This window comes from Macaca nemestrina, chromosome 7, assembly GCF_043159975.1.
Source record: "Macaca nemestrina isolate mMacNem1 chromosome 7, mMacNem.hap1, whole genome shotgun sequence".
Classification (NCBI taxonomy): Eukaryota; Metazoa; Chordata; class Mammalia; order Primates; family Cercopithecidae; genus Macaca; species Macaca nemestrina.
In genome coordinates, this window is record NC_092131.1 from 158,470,846 (window position 1) to 158,490,103 (window position 19,258).

General features: G+C 44.3%; 1 protein-coding gene across 12 annotated transcripts in view; it reads left to right on the top strand.

The window, feature by feature from the left end:
• LOC105493144 (inositol hexakisphosphate and diphosphoinositol-pentakisphosphate kinase 1) overlaps positions 1-19,258 on the top strand; it is a 54,696-nt gene that overhangs the window by 23,719 nt on the left and 11,719 nt on the right. For 9 of the 12 annotated variants that reach the window (XM_071066992.1, XM_071066994.1, XM_071066996.1 and 6 more), the window contains one exon: positions 2,392-2,529. In XM_071066992.1, the coding sequence (XP_070923093.1) occupies positions 2,392-2,529 (138 nt within the window). Of the gene's footprint in view, positions 1-725; positions 909-2,391; positions 2,530-19,258 lie in introns of all 12 variants that reach the window. The other 3 variants (XM_071066990.1, XM_071066991.1, XM_071067000.1) reach the window with 1 other exon arrangement.

A 19,258-nucleotide genomic window follows, 5' to 3' on the forward strand; every position in this document is an offset into this window, starting at 1 on the left:
GTACTTTTTTTTTTTTTAAGTGATTGTTTAAACAACAGTAAGGTCAAGGATGGTTAGTCAATATTGGTATTTTCACATATTGATTCCATTTTCCACACAAATCATTTTAAAGGAGTTCTACATTCTGGTTGCCTGTCAGTCTCCTGTGCCAGCTGCCTAATACCATCCCTGTCTTTGGCTATCTTAGAGTGTGGTCCAGAAGACCTGCCCTAAAAAACAGCCTTTTTAGCTTGACTATCTTGATACTCAATGCTATCCTTGACACTCTAGGTGACTTTGAACTTTTCATTTTTATCCCTACTTCATAAATCCATTCACCTGAGAATGCAGGCCCTAAGTAGGGTTCATCCAATGATGAGGAATCTTGAAGCTGTAGTCAAGACTCCCAGCCACAAAACTGCCAGCTCACCCCTGTTCACAACGATGTGACTGCTGTCTACAAGCACCGACTCAATTATGCTCAAGGAGGAAGGGGAGGACATTGCTGTATGATGAGGTCTCACTTATCCCTTCTTTCAGACTCGTTGTGTGATGACACCACTCTTCTTCCCTGCAAGAGATGCCCAGTGGCTCTGACCATCTCTGCTTCTCTCTTAGCTCACCTTGGATCTGAGTGTCCCCACCTCCCAGTAATGCTTGTGCTAGTCAGTGCCCCCCTCATTGTCTCTCCCTCTTCTCTTTCTCTATCTTTTTGCTTCCTGCCGTGGTCCCCTCACCCCCTCCAGAGCTGCTGGATGACCAGCACCCTGTGGTCCGGTTGCTGCGCAGTTTTTCCTCTGACTGTACAGGGGGCCGGCCAGTCTCCTTGGATGCCACGCTGGCGCATCACCTGCACCAGTGCTCCTACCACCTGCGCCTCTTCCGGAACTGGCTGCGCTCAGGCCAGGATGATCCCGAGTGCCTCTACGGTACCCCCTGCCACCAAGCTGGCTGCTGCCACTACCCTGGCTGGGACTGACTGCTTTGCTTATTGCACTTCTGGCAGGAGAGCCCACCTGTTTCTTTCTCCTGTTTGCCCTGAGGTTATGTAACTTGCATTTAGTGGCTTGGATGGGATTGGGGCCGGACTGCCTGGTAGCTGTAGCATTGGCTGCTCATCCCTTCCTATTCTCCTTTCTCACCACCTCCTAATGTTACTCATTCCCCAGTTCTGTTCAATACAGGAGTAATCTCTTGCCTTGGAATCTGTTCTTATCACTCTAACACTCTACTGCCACCATCTTCAAATCCAAATGTTTTTCTAGCCACTCTGAGGAGCTAGAGACAGTAACTTTCCTGCCCTCCTGCCACAAGATCATGGGGGAAATTGAGGCACAGAAGCCGCAATTGTATCCTTGGGGAAACAAAGGACAGAGCTTAGAAGGTGGTCAGGTTATAACCCTTTTGAGTTACGGGCTTTAGTCACTGGTGAATGGGAAGCTGTCTTGCATAGACATTATTGTCCCGCATATCCTTAGTCCCTTTAAGGAGATGTTGAGGAGGCATAGGAAAGATTGGGGACTGAGAAAGTGGTTGGGATGTGTTTTTCTTGATCCTCCATTGGGGACATTTTTTCCATCACCAGTGCCTAGTATTAGGGTTACATATTTATGTTTACCCTTGGCCCTACCCATACTGATAGACCTACATTGGAATTCTTGAGTTTCGAGCAGAAAATCAGTGCTTTTTCTTTTTTCTAGGGCATTTGCCTCATTTTTCTGATGAAGTACAAAGATCCTAGCAAGTCTGGGGTTTTCCAGTAGATCAGAAGGGTGAAGCTTTGATGTGATGGAAACTATCAAGAAAGAACTTCCATCCCCATCCTGTTCATGCATGTGGTTTTCCTGGGCTGAGCTTCATGTGTATTGCATGCCCTCCAGTTTGCATCCAAGTATTCTAGCCTTTCTACCGACATCCTAAATTTGCATGAACCCCTTCTCAGATTCCATGTCCTTCTCCTTAATCTGGTTCTCTTATTCATGATACCCGAAATCTGCTGTTTCTTCCCAGTTCCCTGACCTCCCTATCTCATGTTAGATCTGCAGTTTCACCCCTTACCTCTGGATCCTTGTTTTATTCCCCCAGAAAGTGTGAGGACAATGTTGGTGCTTACCCTACTGGGATTCTGTTTATTTTTCCATGGGACATTGCAAGCTCTCCATAGGTAGCATGAGAGGTGATTTGATTTACCTGGAGGCCTTAGCAGGTAGATGTTTTAGGAAATCTGAAAGTGAGAAAAAGAGACTCCCCTAGGGGCTCTAAAGAGTTCCCTCTCCTAAGAGTCTTGGATACCCCACACTCCAAAAGCCACGGACTCTCCTGATGCTTCTCAGGGACTCTCCATGCTTCCTTGGCCAGTTGGGGTATATCTGGCAGGAATAACATTGACTTTGCCCATCTCTTTTCAAACAGGATTTGAAGGGTGTTCCATGGTGCCTACCATCTACCCTCTGGAAACACTGCATAATGCCCTTTCCCTACGTCAAGTGAGTGAATTCTTGAGTAGAGTCTGCCAGCGCCACACTGATGCCCAGGCACAGGCATCTGCAGGTATGGATACTCTTATTTTTTACCCTTCTATCTGCCCCCATGCCCATGCTTCCTAGAATATAAGAAAGTAGTAAATTAAAAAGCTAGTTAGGCAATCCACAAAGACACAGAAGTACCCTTAAAAATGTATAATTAGTGGCTGGGCGTGGTGGGTCGTGTCTGTTATTCCAGCACTTTGGGAGGCTGTGGCAGGTGGATCACCTGAGGTTAGGAGTTTGAGACAAGCCTGGCCAACATGGCGAAACCCTGTCGCTACTGAAAAAAAAAAAAAAATACGACCGGGTGCAGTGGCTTACGCCTGTAATCCCAGCACTTTGGCAGGGCTAGGTGGGCGGATCACAAGGTCAAGAGATAGAGACCATCCTGACCAACATGGTGAAACCCTGTCTGTACTAAAAATACCAAAATTAGATGGGCATGGTGATGTGCACCTGTAGTCCCAGCTACCTAGGAGGCTGAGGCAGGAGAATCGCTTGAACCTGGGAGGCAGACGTTGCAGTGAGCCAAGATCATGCCACTACACTCCGGCCTGGCAACAGAGTGAGACTCCATCTCAAAAAACAAAAAACAAAAAACAAAAAAACAAAAAACAAACAAAAAAAAAAAACAAACGTTAGCCGAGCATGGTGGTATGTGCCTGTAGTCCCAGCTACTTGGGAGTCTAAGGCAGGAGAATTACTTGAGCCCGGGAGGCGGAGGTTGCTGTGAGCCAAGATCACGCCACTGCACTCCAGCCTGGGTGACAGAGTGAGACTCCATCTCAAAAAAAAAAAGAAAAAAAAAAAGGATAATTGCGTAGGCCAACTAAACATCATAGAAATATCACTCCTTCCTAAGGTAATTAATTCAACATAATCCCAATAAAAATACGGTTTTTCTAAAATCAAATCACTTCTGAAGTTTTCATTGAAAAATAAGCAAGAACAGTGAAGAGTGAGTTGGGTGCAGTGGCTCATGTTTGTAATCCCAGCAACTCTTGAGGCTGAGGCAGGAGGATTGCTGAGGCCAGGAGTTCAAGACTAGCCTGTGCAGGCCAGGTGCAGTGGCTCACACCTGTAATCCCAGCACTTTGGGAGGCCGAGATGGGCAGATCACAAGGTCAGGAGATCGAGACCATCCTGGCTAACATGCTGAAACCCCATCTCTACTAAAAATACAAAAAATTAGCCGGGCGTGGTGGTGGGTGCCTGTAGTCCCAGCTACTTGGGAGGCTGAGGCAGGAGAATGGCATGAACCTGGGAGGCGGAGCTTGCAGTGAGCCAAGATCTCACCACTGCACTTCAGCCTGGGTGACAGAGCGAGCCTCCATCTCAAAAAAAAAAAAAAGGACTAGCCTCTGCAACATAGTGAGATCCCCATCTCTCCAGGAAAAAAAAAAAGCTATGCATGGTGGTGTGTGCCTGTAGTCTCATCTACTTGGGATGTTGAAGCGGGAGGATCACTTGAACCCAGGAGTTCAAGGCTGCGGTGAGCTATGATCACACCACTGTGCTCCATCCTGGGTGGACAGAGTAAGATTCTACCACAGAAAAAAGAGAGAGAGAGAGAAGTGAAGAAAACCCTGAAAAGAAGAGCAAGCAAATACAAGCAAATACTAGCCCTACCACATTTTAAATCATTCTATAAAACGTCATTTTAGGCCGGGCGCGGTGGCTCAAGCCTGTAATCCCAGCACTTTGGGAGGCCGAGACGGGCGGATCACGAGGTCAGGAGATCGAGACCATCCTGGCTAACACAGTGAAACCCCGTCTCTACTAAAAATACAAAAACTTAGCCGGGCGAGGTGGCAGGCGCCTGTAGTCCCAGCTACTCGGGAGGCTGAGGCAGGAGAATGGCGGGAACCCGGGAGGCGGAGCTTGCAGTGAGCTGAGATCCGGCCACAGCACTCCAGCCTAGGTGACAGAGCGAGACTCCGTCTCAAAAAAAAAAAAACAAAAAACAAAAAAAAAAGTCATTTTAGTTTTGATTTTTGTGATCATAGTTCACTGCAGTCGGGAACTCCTGGGCTCAAACCATCCTCTTGCCTTGGCTTCTCAAAGCACTGGCGTTACAAGTATGACAGAAAGACTTTTTTTGAGACAGAGTCTCACTCTCTCACCCAAGCTGGAGTGCAGTGGCAGGATCTCAGTTCACTGCAACCTCTGTCTCTCGGGTTCAAGCAGTTCTCCCTGCCTCAGCCTCCTGAGTAGCTGGGATTACAGGCACCAGCCACCACGCCTGGCTAATTTTTGTATTTTTAGTAAAGATGGGGTTTTGCCATGTTGCCCAGGCTGGTCTTGAACTCCTGACCTCAGGTGATCCACCCGCCTCAGCCTCCCAAAGTGCTGGGATTACTGGTGTGAGCCACCACACCCATCCAGAAAGACTTTTTAGTAAATAGACTGGGGGTAATTGAATAGCCATTTGACAACAATTAAAATTGAACCCACACTGTATACTAGGATAAACTCCATATGGATCAGAAATCTAAATGTAAAAATTAAATCATGTGGTAGGTAACTCTAAGGGCTTGTTCATCCACAGAAACACCAAAAAGTAAGAAGAAACTGTCAGAACCAACATTTTGAGAACTCTGGAGAATAGTAAAAGATTTGCAGTAACCAGGAGAATGCTGAATCCAGGAAGAGGCAACCTAAAAATGGCAGAAAAGCTTTGCAGCATTTTTACTCACTCTTGCCCCACCCCGCCTCCCTGGCTTGGTTGTACTCTTGAAGATGGCAGCCCATGTTCTCAATGTAGGACCCTGGTTCCTGGTTCCAGAGGGAGCAGAGAAGACCTTATTCTCAAAGAATTTTGTCTGTTCTAATTTGTTGGTGGGCTACTTGAAGGATTGACACAAAGTGCCTACCTTTGTTTTGTCTAACTCTAACTCAGGGCAGAAAAGTGGCTGTGCAGAGAGCATTCCTTAAAAACATTGTAAGGCAAATGAACAACCTGTGCCTGGTCTCAGAATGCACTTTTTTTTTTTTTTTTTTTTTGAGATGGAGTTTCACTCTGTCACCCAGGCTGGAGTGCCACCATGTCCAGCTAAGTTTTGTATTTTTAGTAGAGATGGGATTTCGCCATGTTGGCCAGGCTGGTCTCGAACTCCTGACCTCAGGTGATCCACCCACCTTGGCCTCCCAGAGGTGCTAGGGTTACAGGTGTGGGCCACCACACCCGGCCAGAATGCACTTTTTTTTTTCTTTTTTTCTTTTTTTTGAGATGGAGTTTCGCTCTGTTGCCAGGCTGGAGTGCAATGGCACAATCTTGGCTTACTGCAACCTCCACTTCCCAGCTTCAGGCAGTTCTCCTGCCTCAGCCTCCCCAATAGCTGGGACTACAGGTGCGTGCCACCATACCCAGTCAATTTTTGTATTTTTTAGTAGAGACGGGGTTTCACCATGTTGGCCAGGATGGTCTTAATCTCTTGACCTTGTGATCTGCCTGCCTCGGCCTCCCAAAGTGCTGGGATTACAGGCATGAGCCACCGCGCCCGGCCCACAATGCACTTTTTAAAGTGTCTACAAGAGACTCTATTTATTTATTTACAGTTGAATTGGTTTATTTTCTAATTTGCAATTCTTAAATGTTTTTATAGAAAATACAATATTACTTACAGTCAAAATTTTAAGGCCAGGCGCAGTGGCTAACGCCTGCAATCCTAGCACTTTGAGAAGCCAAGGCGGGTGGATTGCCCGAGCTCAGGAGTTCGAGACCAGCCTGGCCAATGTGGTGAAATCCGTCTCTACTAAAAATAGAAAAAAGTTAGCTGGGTGTGGTGGTGCACATCTGTAATCCCAGCTACTCAGGAGGCTGAGGCAGGAGAATTGCTAGAACTGGGGAGGTGGAAGTTGCAGTGAGCCAAGATCGTGCCACTACACTCCAGCCTGGGTGACACAGTGAGACTCTATCTCTAAAAAAATAAAAATTAAACAAACAAAAATTCAGCCAGTCTTGGTGGCTCACACCTGTAATCCCAGCACTTTGGGAGGCTGAGGCTGGCAGATCACTTGAGTTCAAGAGTTCAAGATCAGTCTGGGCAACATGGCAGAACCCCATCTCTACCAAAAAAAAAAAAATTAGCCAGGTATGGTGGCATGCACCTGGGGTGCCAGCTATTTGGAAGGCTGCAGTGGGAGGATCACCTGAGCCTGGGAGGTGGAGGTTGCAGTGAACCGAGACTGTGCCACTGCACTCCAGCCTGGGTGACAGACTGATACCTTGTCTTAAAAATAAATAAAAATAGAAAACTCCAACAGTTTTCTCATTGCAAGACTATTGTAATAAGGTGAGCAGAAGTAAAGCAATCAACATTTAGGAAAATATAGTAGTGTTTTATGTTTTTAATTTATTAATTTATAGTTTATACTCTTAACGCCTGGGCATGGTGGCTCACGCCTATAATCCCAGTACTTTGGGAGGCCGAGGAGGGTGGATCACTTGAGGTCAGGAGTTCAAGACCAGCCTGGCCAACATGGTGAAACCTTGTCTCTACTAAAAAATACAAAAATTAGCCAGACATGGTGGCAGGCACCTGTAATCCCAGCTACTCGGGAGGCTGAGGCAGTAGAATCCCTTGAACTTGGGAGGCGGAGGATGCAGTGAGCTGAGATCGTGCTACTGCACTCCAGCATAGGTGACAAGAGCGAAACTCTGTCTCAAAAAAATATATATATTATTTACTCTAACAATGTCAATATTTAATTATAATATCAATTATAATTATAAACAAAAGTCTAATAAGACAGACTTCCAACTTATACCTTTAACTAATTTTAGTAATATTCTCTCATGTTGTTTTGTTTTCTAACAGATTTCCACCTTTCCTTGCGCGTGTGTGTGTATACCAGGTGTCTTATATTTGACAAGAGTCTCACATTAGGTCCAAAGACACAAATAGGTTGAAAGTAAAAGGATAGAAAAAGCTATTTTATGCAAATAGTAACGAAAAGAGAGCTGAAGTAGCTATACCAATATTAGACAAAATAGTCTTTAAGTAAAAAAATTGTTACAAGGGAAGCTGGGTGCACAGGTGCTTACCTGCAGTCTTAGTTACTTGGGAGGCTGAAGTGGGAGGATTGCTTGAGCCCAGGAGTACTCCAACTGGGGAACATAGCAAGACCCTGTCTCTTTACAAAAGAGTTGTTACAGGTAAGAGAAAGTCATATATTGATAATGAGGTGAATTTGTTGGAAGATAAAACAATTATAAACACATACATACCAAATAACGGAGCCCCAAAATACATGACGCGAACACTGACAGAATTGAAGGAAGAATTCTGCAATAGTAGTTGGAGACTTCAATACCTACTTTTATTTATTTTATTTTTAGAGACAGAGTCTTACTCTGTTGCTCAGGCTGGAGTGGTGTGATCACAGTTCACTGCAGCCTTGACCTCCTGGGTTTAAGTGATCCTCCTGCCTCAGCCAAAATGCTATTACTACAGGCATGAGCCACTGTGCCCAGCCAATACTCACTTTTAACAATGGACAGAACAACTCATCAGAAAATTAGTAAGAAAATGGCCGGGCGTGGTGGCTCACACCTGTAATCCCAGCACTTTGGAAGGCAGAGGCAGGTGGATCACGAGGTCAGGAGATCGAGACCACCCTGGCTAACATGGTAAAACCCTATCTCTACTAAAAATACAAAAAAATTAGCCAGACGTGGTGGCAGGCTCCTGTAGTCCCAGCTACTCAGGAGGCTAAGGCAGGAGAATGGCGTGAATCTGGGAGGTGAAGCTTGCAGTGAGCCGAGATCGTGCCACTGCACTCCAGCCTGGGCGACAGAGTGAGACTCCATCTCAAAAGAAAAAAAAAAAAGAGGAAATTAGTAAGGAAATCCCAGCACTTTGGGAGGACAAGACAGGACAAATAGGCATATCGCTTAAGTCTAGGAATCTGAGACCAGCCTAGGTAACATAGTGAGACCCTGTTTCTACAAAAAATTAAAAAATTAATTGGGCATGGTGGCACATGCCTGTAGTCCCAGCTACCCATGGAGCTAGGGTGAGAGGATTCCTTGAGCCCAGGAAGTCAAGGCTGTTGTAGTGTGCTGTGATTGTGCCACTGTACTCCAGCCTGGGTGACAGAGTGACATCCCGTCTCTATTAAAAAAAAAAAAAAGAAGAAGAAGAAAATTAGTAAGGAACTAGAACACTACAAAACAACTAGACCTAACAGACATATATAGACCATTCCATCCAACAACTGCAGAATGCAGATGCTTCTCACAGGTACATGAAATATCCTCCAGGATAGACCATATGTTAGGCCACAAAACAAGTCTCCATAAATTTAAAAAAGTTGAAATCATACAAAAGATCTTCTCCAACCACAATGGAGTGATGCTAGAATTAATAACAGAAAACTGGAAAATTCACAAATATAGAAATTAAACAACATATTCTTTTTCCTTTTTATTTTTTTGAGACAGATTCTCACTCTGTCTCAAAGACAGAGTGGAGTGCAGTGGCATGATCTCGGCTCACTGCAACCTCCTGCATTTAAGTGATTCTCCCACCTCAACCTCCCGAGTAGCTGGGACTACAGGTGCGTGCCACCATGCCCAAGTAATTTTTGTATTTTTAATAGCGACGAGGTTTCACCATGTTGGCCAGGCTGGTCTCAAACTCCTGACCTCAGGTGATCCACCTGCCTCGGCCTTCCAAAGTTCTGGGATTACAGGTGTGAGCTACCACGCCTGGCCTCCATTTTTATTTTTAATTTTTGTGGGTGAAACAACATAGTTTTTTTGTTGTTGTTCTTTTTTTTGAGACAGCGTCTCACTCTGTCACCCAGGCTGGAGTGCAGTGGTACGGTCATGGCTCACTGCAACCTCGACCACCAGCTACTCACCCCCTGAGTAGCTGGACTACAGGCATACACCACCACAACCAGCTAATTTTTGCTTTTTTTTTGCTTTTTTTTTTTTTTTTTTGTAGAGACAGAGTTTCACCATGTTGCCCAGGCTGAGCTCAAGAGATCTGCTGGCCTCGGTCTCCCAAAGTGCTAGGATTACAGGCATGAGCCACTGTGCCCAGCCAACAACATACTCTTAAATGACGAATGAGTCGAAGAAGAAATCACAAGGGAAATTAGATTATACTTTGAGATGAATGAAAATGAAAACATACCAGATGGTATGGGATGCAGCAAAATTAGTGCTCAGAGAGAACTTTATAGCTATAAATATTTAAATTTTTAAAAAAGGCCAGGTGTAGTGGCTCACATTTGTAATCCCAACACTTTGGGAGGCCAAAGTGGGAGGATCGCTTGAGCCCAATAGTTCAAGACCAGTCTGGGCAATATAGTGAGACTTCATCTCTACAGAAAAATGTTAGAATTAGGCAAGTGTGGTGGTGCACACCCGTAATCCCGGTTGCTTGGGAGGCTGAGGTGGGAGGAGAGCTTATGCCTGGAAGGGAGAGGTTGCATTGAGCTGAGATTGTACCATTGCACTCTAGCCTGGGTGGTAGAGAGAGACCCCTGTCTCAAAAAAAAAAGAAAAAAAAGAAAAAGAAAAGAAAAGAAAGAAAAAATAATCTGAAATCAATAATCTAATTTATACCTTATGGAACTAGAAAAAGAAGAGTAAACTAAACTCAAAAAGCAAAAGGAGCCAGGCGTGGTGGCTCATGCCTGTAATCCCAGCACTTTGGGAGGTCGAGATGGGTGGATCATGAGGTCAGGAGTTCGAGACCAGCCTGGCCAACATGGTGAAACTCCATGTCTACTAAAGATACAAAAAAAAAAAAAAAAAAAATAGCCTGGCGTGGTGGCATGCGCCTATAGTCCCAGCTACTCAGGAGGCTGAGGCAGGAGAATCACTTGAACCTGGGAGGCGGAGGTTGCAGTGAGCCGATGTCAACCCATTGCACTGCAGCCTGGGTGACAGAGAGAGACCATCTCAAAAAAAAAAAAAAAAAGAAGGAAATAAAAATTAGAGTGGAGATAAAGAAAAAAGAAAAACAATAGAAGAATCAATGAAACTAAAAGTTGGTTCTTTGAAAAGATTAACAAAATTGGCAAACCTTTAGCTAGACTGAGAAGAAGAGAGAGAAAACGCAAATAACTCAGATCAGGGATAAAAGCAGGGACGTTGCTATTGATTTTAAAGACATAAAAAGGATTATAAGAGAGTACTATGAACAATTGTATGCCAACAAATTAGATAAGCTAGTTGAAATGGATGAATTCCTAGAAACACACAAATCTACAAAAACTGAATCAAAAGTAGAAAGTCTGAACATACCTTTAACAAGGAAAAAATTAAATTATTATTATTAGTGTTATTAGTGTGGGGTTTTTTTTTTTTTTTTTTTTTTTTTTTTTTTTTTGAGACAGTCTTGCTCTGTTGCCTAGGCTGGAGTGGAGTGCAGTGGCATCATCTCAGCTCACTGCAACCTCTGCCTCCCACATTCAAACGATTCTCCTGTCTCAGCCTTCCAAGTAGCTGGGATTACAGGCGCCCGCCACCACACCCAGCTAATTTTTGTATTTTTGGTAGAGACAGGGTTTCACCATGTTGGCTAGGCTAGTCTTGAACTTCTGGCCTCAAGTAATTCACCTGCCTTGGCCTCCCAAAGTGCTGGGGTTATAGGTGTGAGCCAGTGCGCCCAGCCAAAAAAGATTAGTAACAAAAACCTTCAAACAACAAAAAGTCTAAAACCAGATGACTTCACTGGTGAATTCTACCACATATTTAAAGAAGTAACCCAGTCTACTCACGCTCTTCCAAAAAAACTGAAGAGAAGGAAACATTTTCTTGAGGCCAGATACCACATTTCAGACAATGACACTGTAGGAGAAGAAACCAATATCCCTTAATTATAGAGGCAAAAGTCTTGAACAAAATGCTAGCAAACCAAATCCGACAGCACAATAAAAGAATTATACACTAAGGCTAGTGAGATTTATCTCAGGAATGCGAGAGTGATTCAATACAAGAAAACTGGTCATTGTAATACGCTACATTATTAGAAAGAGAAAAAAAACCACGATCATCTAAGTTGACACAGAAAAACATTTGACAAAATCCAACACCCTTTCATGATAAAAACACTCAGCAAACTAGGAATGGAAGGGAACTTCATGAACATGATAAAGGGCATTTATGAAAGCCAAAGCACACATCATACTCAGTAGTGAAACACTAAAGGCTTTCCCTCCAAGATTTGGAACAAGACAAAGATGCCGGCTTCAACCACTGCTATTCAATATCGTACCAGGAGTTTTAGGCAAGAAAAAAAAAAAATATCGAAAAGGAAGAATTAAAAGTATCTCTGTTCACAAAGGACATGGTCCCATATATAAAATCACAAAGAAGTCTCAAAAAAAATAAATAAATAAAAAATAAAAAATAAACGGCTATTAAAACTAATGAACAAATTTAGCAGAGTTGCAGGGTACAAGATGAACTCAGACTGGGCGCTGTGGCTCATGCCTGTAATCTCAGCATTTTTTTTTTTTTTTTTGAGACGGAGTCTCGCGCTGTGTCACCCAGGCTGGAGTGCAGTGGCGCGATCTCGGCTCACTGCAAGCTCCGCCTCCCAGGTTCACGCCATTCTCCTGCCTCAGCCTCCGAGTAGCTGGGACTACAGGCGCCCGCCACCACGCCCAGCTAGTTTTTTGTATTTTTAGTAGAGACGGGGTTTCACCATGTTAGCCAGGATGGTCTCGATCTCCTGACCTCGTGATCCACCCGCCTCGGCCTCCCAAAGTGCTGGGATTACAGGCTTGAGCCACCGCGCCCGGCCAATCTCAGCATTTTGGGAAGCTGAGATGGCAGGATCACTTGAGCCCTGGAGTTTGAGACAAGCCTGGACAACATAGGGAGATACTGTCTCTACAAAAAAAAAATTTAAAAAGTAGCCAGGCATGTTGGCACGCACCTGTAGTCCCAGCTAATTGGGAGGCTGAGGGAGGATGATAGCTTGAGTATAGGAGGTCAAGGTTGCAGTGACTGGTGATCACATCACTGTACTTAGCCTGGGTTATAGAGCAAGACCCTGTCTCAAAAAAAAAAAAAAAAGAAAAAAAAGAAAAAAGAAAGATCAACTCACAAAAACCTTGTGGGCCGGGCTCAGTGTCTTGTACCTATAATCCTGGCACTTTGAGAGGCTGAGGCGGGAGGATGACTTGAGGCCAGGAGTTCAAGACCAGTGTGGTCAACATAGCAAGACCTCATTTCTATAAAATAATTTTTTGCTGAGATAGGGTCTTATTCTGTCACCCAGGCTTGAGTGCAGTTGTGCCATCATGGCTCACTGCAGCCTTGACCTCCTGTGCTGCAGCAATCCTTCCACCTCATCCTCCCAAGTAGCTGGGACTATAGGCATATACCACCACATCCAGCTACTTTTTGTACTTTTTGTAGAGATGGGGTTTTGCCATGTTGCCCAGGCTGGTCTTGAATTCCTGGGCTCAAGTGATCCTCCTACCTCAGCCTCCCAAAGTTCTGGGGTTATAGGCATAAGCCACTGCCCAGGCTTTTAAAATTAATTTTTTTTTTTTTTTTTTTTTGAGATGGTGTCTTGCTCTGTCTCCCAGGCTGGAGTGCAGTGGCGTGATCTCGGCTCACTGCAAGCTCCGCCTCCCGGGTTCACGCCATTCTCCCGCCTCAGCCTCCCAAGTAGCTGAGACTACAGGCGCCTGCCACCACGCCCGGCTAGTTTTTTGTATTTTTAGTAGAGACGGGGTTTCACCATGTTAGCCAGGATAGTCTCGATCTCCTGACCTCGTGATCCACCCACCTCGGCCTCCCAAAGTACTGGGATTACAGGCTTGAGCCACCGCGCCCGGCCTAAAATTAATTTTTAAAAAATTTGTTTAAAGATTTTTTTAAGACAAGGTCTTGCTGTGTTGCCCAGGCTGGAGTGCACTGGCATGATCTCAGCTCACTGAAACTTCTGCCTCCCAGGCTCAAGTGATCCTCCCACCTGAGCCTCCGAAGTAGGTAGGACCACAGGCATGTGCCACCACAACTGACTAATTTTTTGTAGAGACAGGGTATTGCCATATTGACTAGGCTGTTCTCGAACTCCTGGCTTCAAGTGATCCTGTCACCTCGGCCTCCCAAAGTGCTGGGATTATAGGCATGAGCCACAGTGTCTGGCCTGATTGTGTTTGTATACACCAGCAATGAACAACTGAAAAAGGAAATCATAAAAACAGTTCTATTTTCCATAGCATTCAAAAGAATAAAATGCTTGGGAACAATTTTAACCAAGAAGTGAAAAGATTTGTACACCAAAAACTACAAAACATTGCTGAAAGAAATTAAGGAAGGCCAGGTGCGGTAGTTCATGCCTGTAATTCCAGCACTTTGGGAGGCTGAGGCAGAAGGATTGCTTAAACCAAGAAGTTCAAGACCAGCCTAGGCAACATAGGGCCCTGTCTCTACAAATAATATATATATTTTGAGATGGATTATCACTCCGTCACCCAGGCTGGGGTGCAGTGGCGCAATCTCAGCTCACCGGAACCTCCGCCTCCCAGGTTCAAGTGATTCTCCTGCCTCAGCCTCCCAAGTAGCTGGGAGTACAGGTGCTCGCCATCATGCCCAGCTAATTTTTTTGTAATTTTAGTGGAGACGGGGTTTCACCATGTTGGCCAGGCTACTCTCGAACTCCTGACCTCAGGTGATCCACCCGCCTTGGCACCCCAAAGTGTTGGGATTATAGGCATGAGCCGCTGCACCCGGGGTCTACAAATAATTTTTGAGAAAACTTAGCCGGGTGTGGTCGCATGCGCCTCTTATTCCTAGTTACTTGGGAGGCTGAGGCAGGAGGATCACCTGAACCTGGAAGGCCAAGACTGCAGTGAGCCATGATTGCATCACTGTACTCCAGCCTGGGCGACAGAGTGAAATCCTGTCTTGTTAAAAAATAAAAAATAAAATAAAAATAAAACAATGCCGGCGCCGGATGCGGTGGCTCACACCTGTCATCCCAACACTTTGGGAGGCTGAGGCAGGCAGACTGCTTAAGCTCACGAGTTCAAGACCAGCCTGATCAGCATGGAGAAACCCTGTCTCTACAAAAAATTTTAAAAAAAGAACAACAACAACAAAAAAACGCTGGGCCGGCGTGGTGGCTCACGCCTGTAATCCCAACACTTTGGGAAGCTGAGGCAGGCAGATCACAAGGTCAGGAGTTCGAGACCAGCCTGGCCAACATGGTAAAACCCTGTCTCTACTAAATAATAATAATAATAAAAAAAATAGCCAGGCACAGTGGCAGGTGCCTGTAATCCCAGCTACTCGGGAGGCTGAGGCAAGAGAATTGCTTGAACTCGGGAGGCGGAGGTTGCAGTGAGCCGAGATCACACCACTACACTCCAGCCTGGGTGACAGAGCAAGACTCTGTCTTGAAAAAAACAAATTAGCTGGATGTGGTGATGCGTGCTTGTAGCCTAGCTACCAGCACTCTAGCCTGGGTGACAAGGTGAGACCCTGTCTCAAAAAAGAAGAAAAAAATTAAAGAGGACCTATATAAATAGAAAGGCATTTCATGTTCATGTTGAAGACATGATATTGTTAAGACGGCAATATTCCCCCAAAGTGATCTATGGATTTAATGCAATCCCTATCAGAATTTTAATGGCCTTTCTTCAGAAATGGAAAAGCTGACCCCTCTAATTCATAGGGAACTGTAAGAGGGCCTGAATAGCCAAAAGAATCTTGAAAAAGCAAAACAAAACTGGGGGACTCAAACTTCCTAATTTCCAAATGTATTGCAAAGTTAGAGTAATCAAAACTGTGGTATTGCCATAAGTATAAACATATAGACCAGTAGAACAGAATCAAGAATCCAGAATTAAACATCTATGGCCAGTTGATTTTCAACAAGGATGTCAAAACTATTCAATGGAGAAAGAATAGTCTCTTCAATAAGTGGTACTGAAACCACTGGCTATTCACATTGCAAAAGAACTCATTCGCCCCTACCTCATACCATATGAAAATATTAACTCAAAATGGATGAATGACCTAAATATAAGAGTTAAAACTATCAATCTCTTAGAAGAAATCATAGAGTAAATCTTAATGACCTTAAATTTGGCAATGGATTTGTAGAACAAAAGCATACGCAACAAAAGAAAAAATAATTAGACTTCGCCATAACTAAAAATATTTGTGCATCAAAAGATATTATCAAAAAGTGAAATAACAACTACAGAAAGAGGGAAAGTATTTACAAATGATATATCTGATGAGTACAGAAGATAACAGCAAAAAGACAACACAGTTTAAAAAGGAGCAAAGGACTTGAATTGACATTCTCCAAAGAAGACATGTAAGTAGCTGAGAAGCACATGAAAAGATGCTAACTCTCATTAGTTTAGGGATATACAAATCTAAACCATAGTGAGATACCACTTCACACCCACCAGGATAGCCATTAAAAAAAAAAAAGAGAGAGGGCCGGGCGCGGTGGCTCAAGCCTGTAATCCCAGCACTTTGGGAGGCCGAGACAGGCGGATCACGAGGTCAGGAGATCGAGACCATCCTGGCTAACACAGTGAAACCCCGTCTCTACTAAAAAATACAAAAAAACTAGCCGGGCGAGGTGGCGGGCGCCTGTAGTCCCAGCTACTCGGGAGGCTGAGGCAGGAGAATGGCGTAAACCCGGGAGGCGGAGCTTGCAGTGAGCTGAGATCCGGCCACTGCACTCCAGCCTGGGCGACTGAGCGAGACTCCGTCTCCAAAAAAAAAAAAAAAAAAAAAAAAGAGAGAGAAAGTGTTAGAATGTGGACAAACTGGAACTCTCATACAGTGCTAATGGAAGTATAAAATAGTACAGCTACTGTGGAAACAGTTTGTTCCTCAAAAAATTAAACATAGGCCAGGCACAGTGGCTGGCTCACGCCTGTAATCCCAGCACTTTGGGAAACCAAGGTGGTTGGATCACTTGAGGTCAGGAGTTCGAGACCAGCCTGGCCAACATAGTGAAACCCTGTGTCTACTAAAAATACAAAAATTAGCCAGCTGTGGTGGCAGGCACATGTAATCTCAGCTACTCGGGAGGCTGAGGCAGGAGAATTGCTGGAACCCGGGAAACGGAAGTTTCAGTGAGCTGAGATTGTGCCATTGCACTCCAGCCTGGGTGACAACAGCTAGAGTCTGTCTCAAAAAAAAAAAAAAAAAAAAAATTAAACATAGAATTACCACATGACCCAGCACTTCTACTTCTAGATATATACCCAAAAGAATAAAAAACAGAGCTGGGCATGGTGGCTCACACCTGCAATCCCAGCTCTTTGGGAGGCCAAGGTGGGCAGATCACTTGAACCCAGGAGTTCAAGAACAGCCTGGGCAACATGGTAAAACCTTGTCTCCACAAAAAAATACAGAAAATTACTCGGGCATAGTGGTGCACACCTGTAGTCCCAGCTACTCAGGAGACTGAGGTGGGAGAATCACCTGAGCCCCAGAGGTTGAGACTGTAATGAGCCAAGTTCATTCCACTGCACTCCAGCCTGGGTGTCGGAATGAGATCCTATCTCAAAAACAAAACAAAACAAAACAAAACTGAAAACAGGTACGCAAACAAATACACACAGATGTTCATGGCAACACTATTTACAATAATCAAGGCTGAGGGTGATGGCTCACACCTGTAATCCCAGCTCTCTGTTAGGCCAAGGAAGGAGGATTGCTTGAGACCAACCTGGACAACATATCTCTACAAAATAGGAAATAAAAAAATTAGCCAGGCATGGTGGTGTGCACCTGTAGTCTTAGCTACTCTGGAGGCTGAGGCAGGAGGATCACCTGAACCCAGGAATTCAAGGTTACAGTGAGCTATGATCACACCACTGCACTTCAGCCTTGATGACAGAGCAAGACCCTTTCTCAAAAATCCAAAAGGCAGAAACAACTGAAATGAAACAACTGAAATGTCAATGAATAGATAAAATATAGTATGTACACACAATGGAATATTACTGAGCTATAAAAGGGAATAAAGTACTGAAATGTATTAAAATGTGGATGAACCTTAAAAACATTATGCCAAATGAAGGAAACCAAACACAAAAAGTCACATATTGTATGATTTCATTTATATGAAATATCCAGAATAAGTAAATCCATAGAGACGGAAAGCAGATTGGTGGTTTCCAGGGTTTGGGAGTAGGATGGAATGGGATTGACTTTTTTTTTTCCCCCCCATAAAGTGAAAGCAAGTTTATTAAGAAAGTAAAGGAATAAAAGAATGGCTACTCCATAGGCAGAGCAGCTGGGATTGACTTCTTAATGGATGTGGGGTTTCTTTTGGGGTGACAAAAATGTTTTGGAACTAGATAGAGGTGGTGGTTGCACAACACTGGGGATGTACTAAATGCCACAGAATTATACACTTTAAGATGGTTAACTTTTATGTTATGTGGATTTCACCTCAATAAAAAAAAATTAAACCATGCAAGTGCTAAAAGTAAGCAGGGTGTTAGTGGTAAATTCCTTTATCATCTGAAAGTAAGGAAAGCCTAACTCTGACTCAAAGTCAAATTTGTGAATCAATAAAAAAGATTGATAAATTAGGCCAAATGTGGTGACTCATGCCTATAACAGCAACACTTTGGGAGGCCGAGGCAGAAGGATCACTGGAGCCCAGGAGTTCCAGGATGGAGTGAGCTATAATTGTGCTACTACATTCCAGCCTGAACAACCCCATCACTCAATTAAAAAAAAAAAAAAAAAAGTGTACAGAGAAAGAAATGCAGATAGCCATTGTACATACGAAATTATGCTTAACCTTCTATAAGAGGTATGCAAATTAAAACTACACTGAGATATTATTTCTCACCTGTTAGATTGGAAAAAATCCAAAAGTTTGATAATACACTCTCTTGGCAAGTCTGGTGAAACTAGAAATCCTGTACATTGTTGATGGGTGTGCAACAAGGGTACAGTCTCTATGGAGGTAAATTTTGTAGTATCTCACAGAATTATAGTTAACCTCTGATCCAATAATCCACTTTTTTTTTTTTTGAGACAGAGCCTTGCTCTGTCACCCAGGCTGGAGTGCAGTGGCACCATCTTGGCTCACTGCAAGCTCCACCTCCTGGGTTCATGCCATTCTCCTGCCTCAGCCTCATGAGTAGCTGGGACTACAGGTGCCCGCCACCACACTAGGCTAATTTTTTGTATTTTTAGTACAGACAGGGTTTCACCGTGTTAACCAGGATGGTCTTGATCTCCTGACCTCGTGATCTGCCTGCCTCGGCCTCCCAAAATGCTGGGATTACAGGTGTGAGCCACCGTGCCTGGCCCCAATAATCCACTTTTAAGAATCTATTCTGAAGCCATTTCTATGCAACGTTGAAATAACATTATTTATGTATTTTTTTAGAGACAGGGTCTTGCTCTGTCACCTAGGCTGGATTACAGTGGTATGATCATGCTTGGAGAACAGTGGCATGATCACTGAAGCCTGGAAATCCTGTGTTCAAGCAATCCTCCTGCCTCAGCCTCCCAAATAGCTGGAACTACAGACATGTGCCACCACACCCAGCTAATTTTTTTTTTTTTTTTTTTTGGAGACAGAGTCTCGCTCTGTCACCCAGGCTGGAACACAGTGGCCGGATCTCAGCTCACTGCAAGCTCCGCCTCCCGGGTTTACGCCATTCTCCTGCCTCAGCCTCCCGAGTAGCTGGGACTACAGGCACCCACCACCTCGCCCAGCTAGTTTTTTGTATTTTTTTTAGTAGAGACGGGGTTTCACTGTGTTAGCCAGGATGGC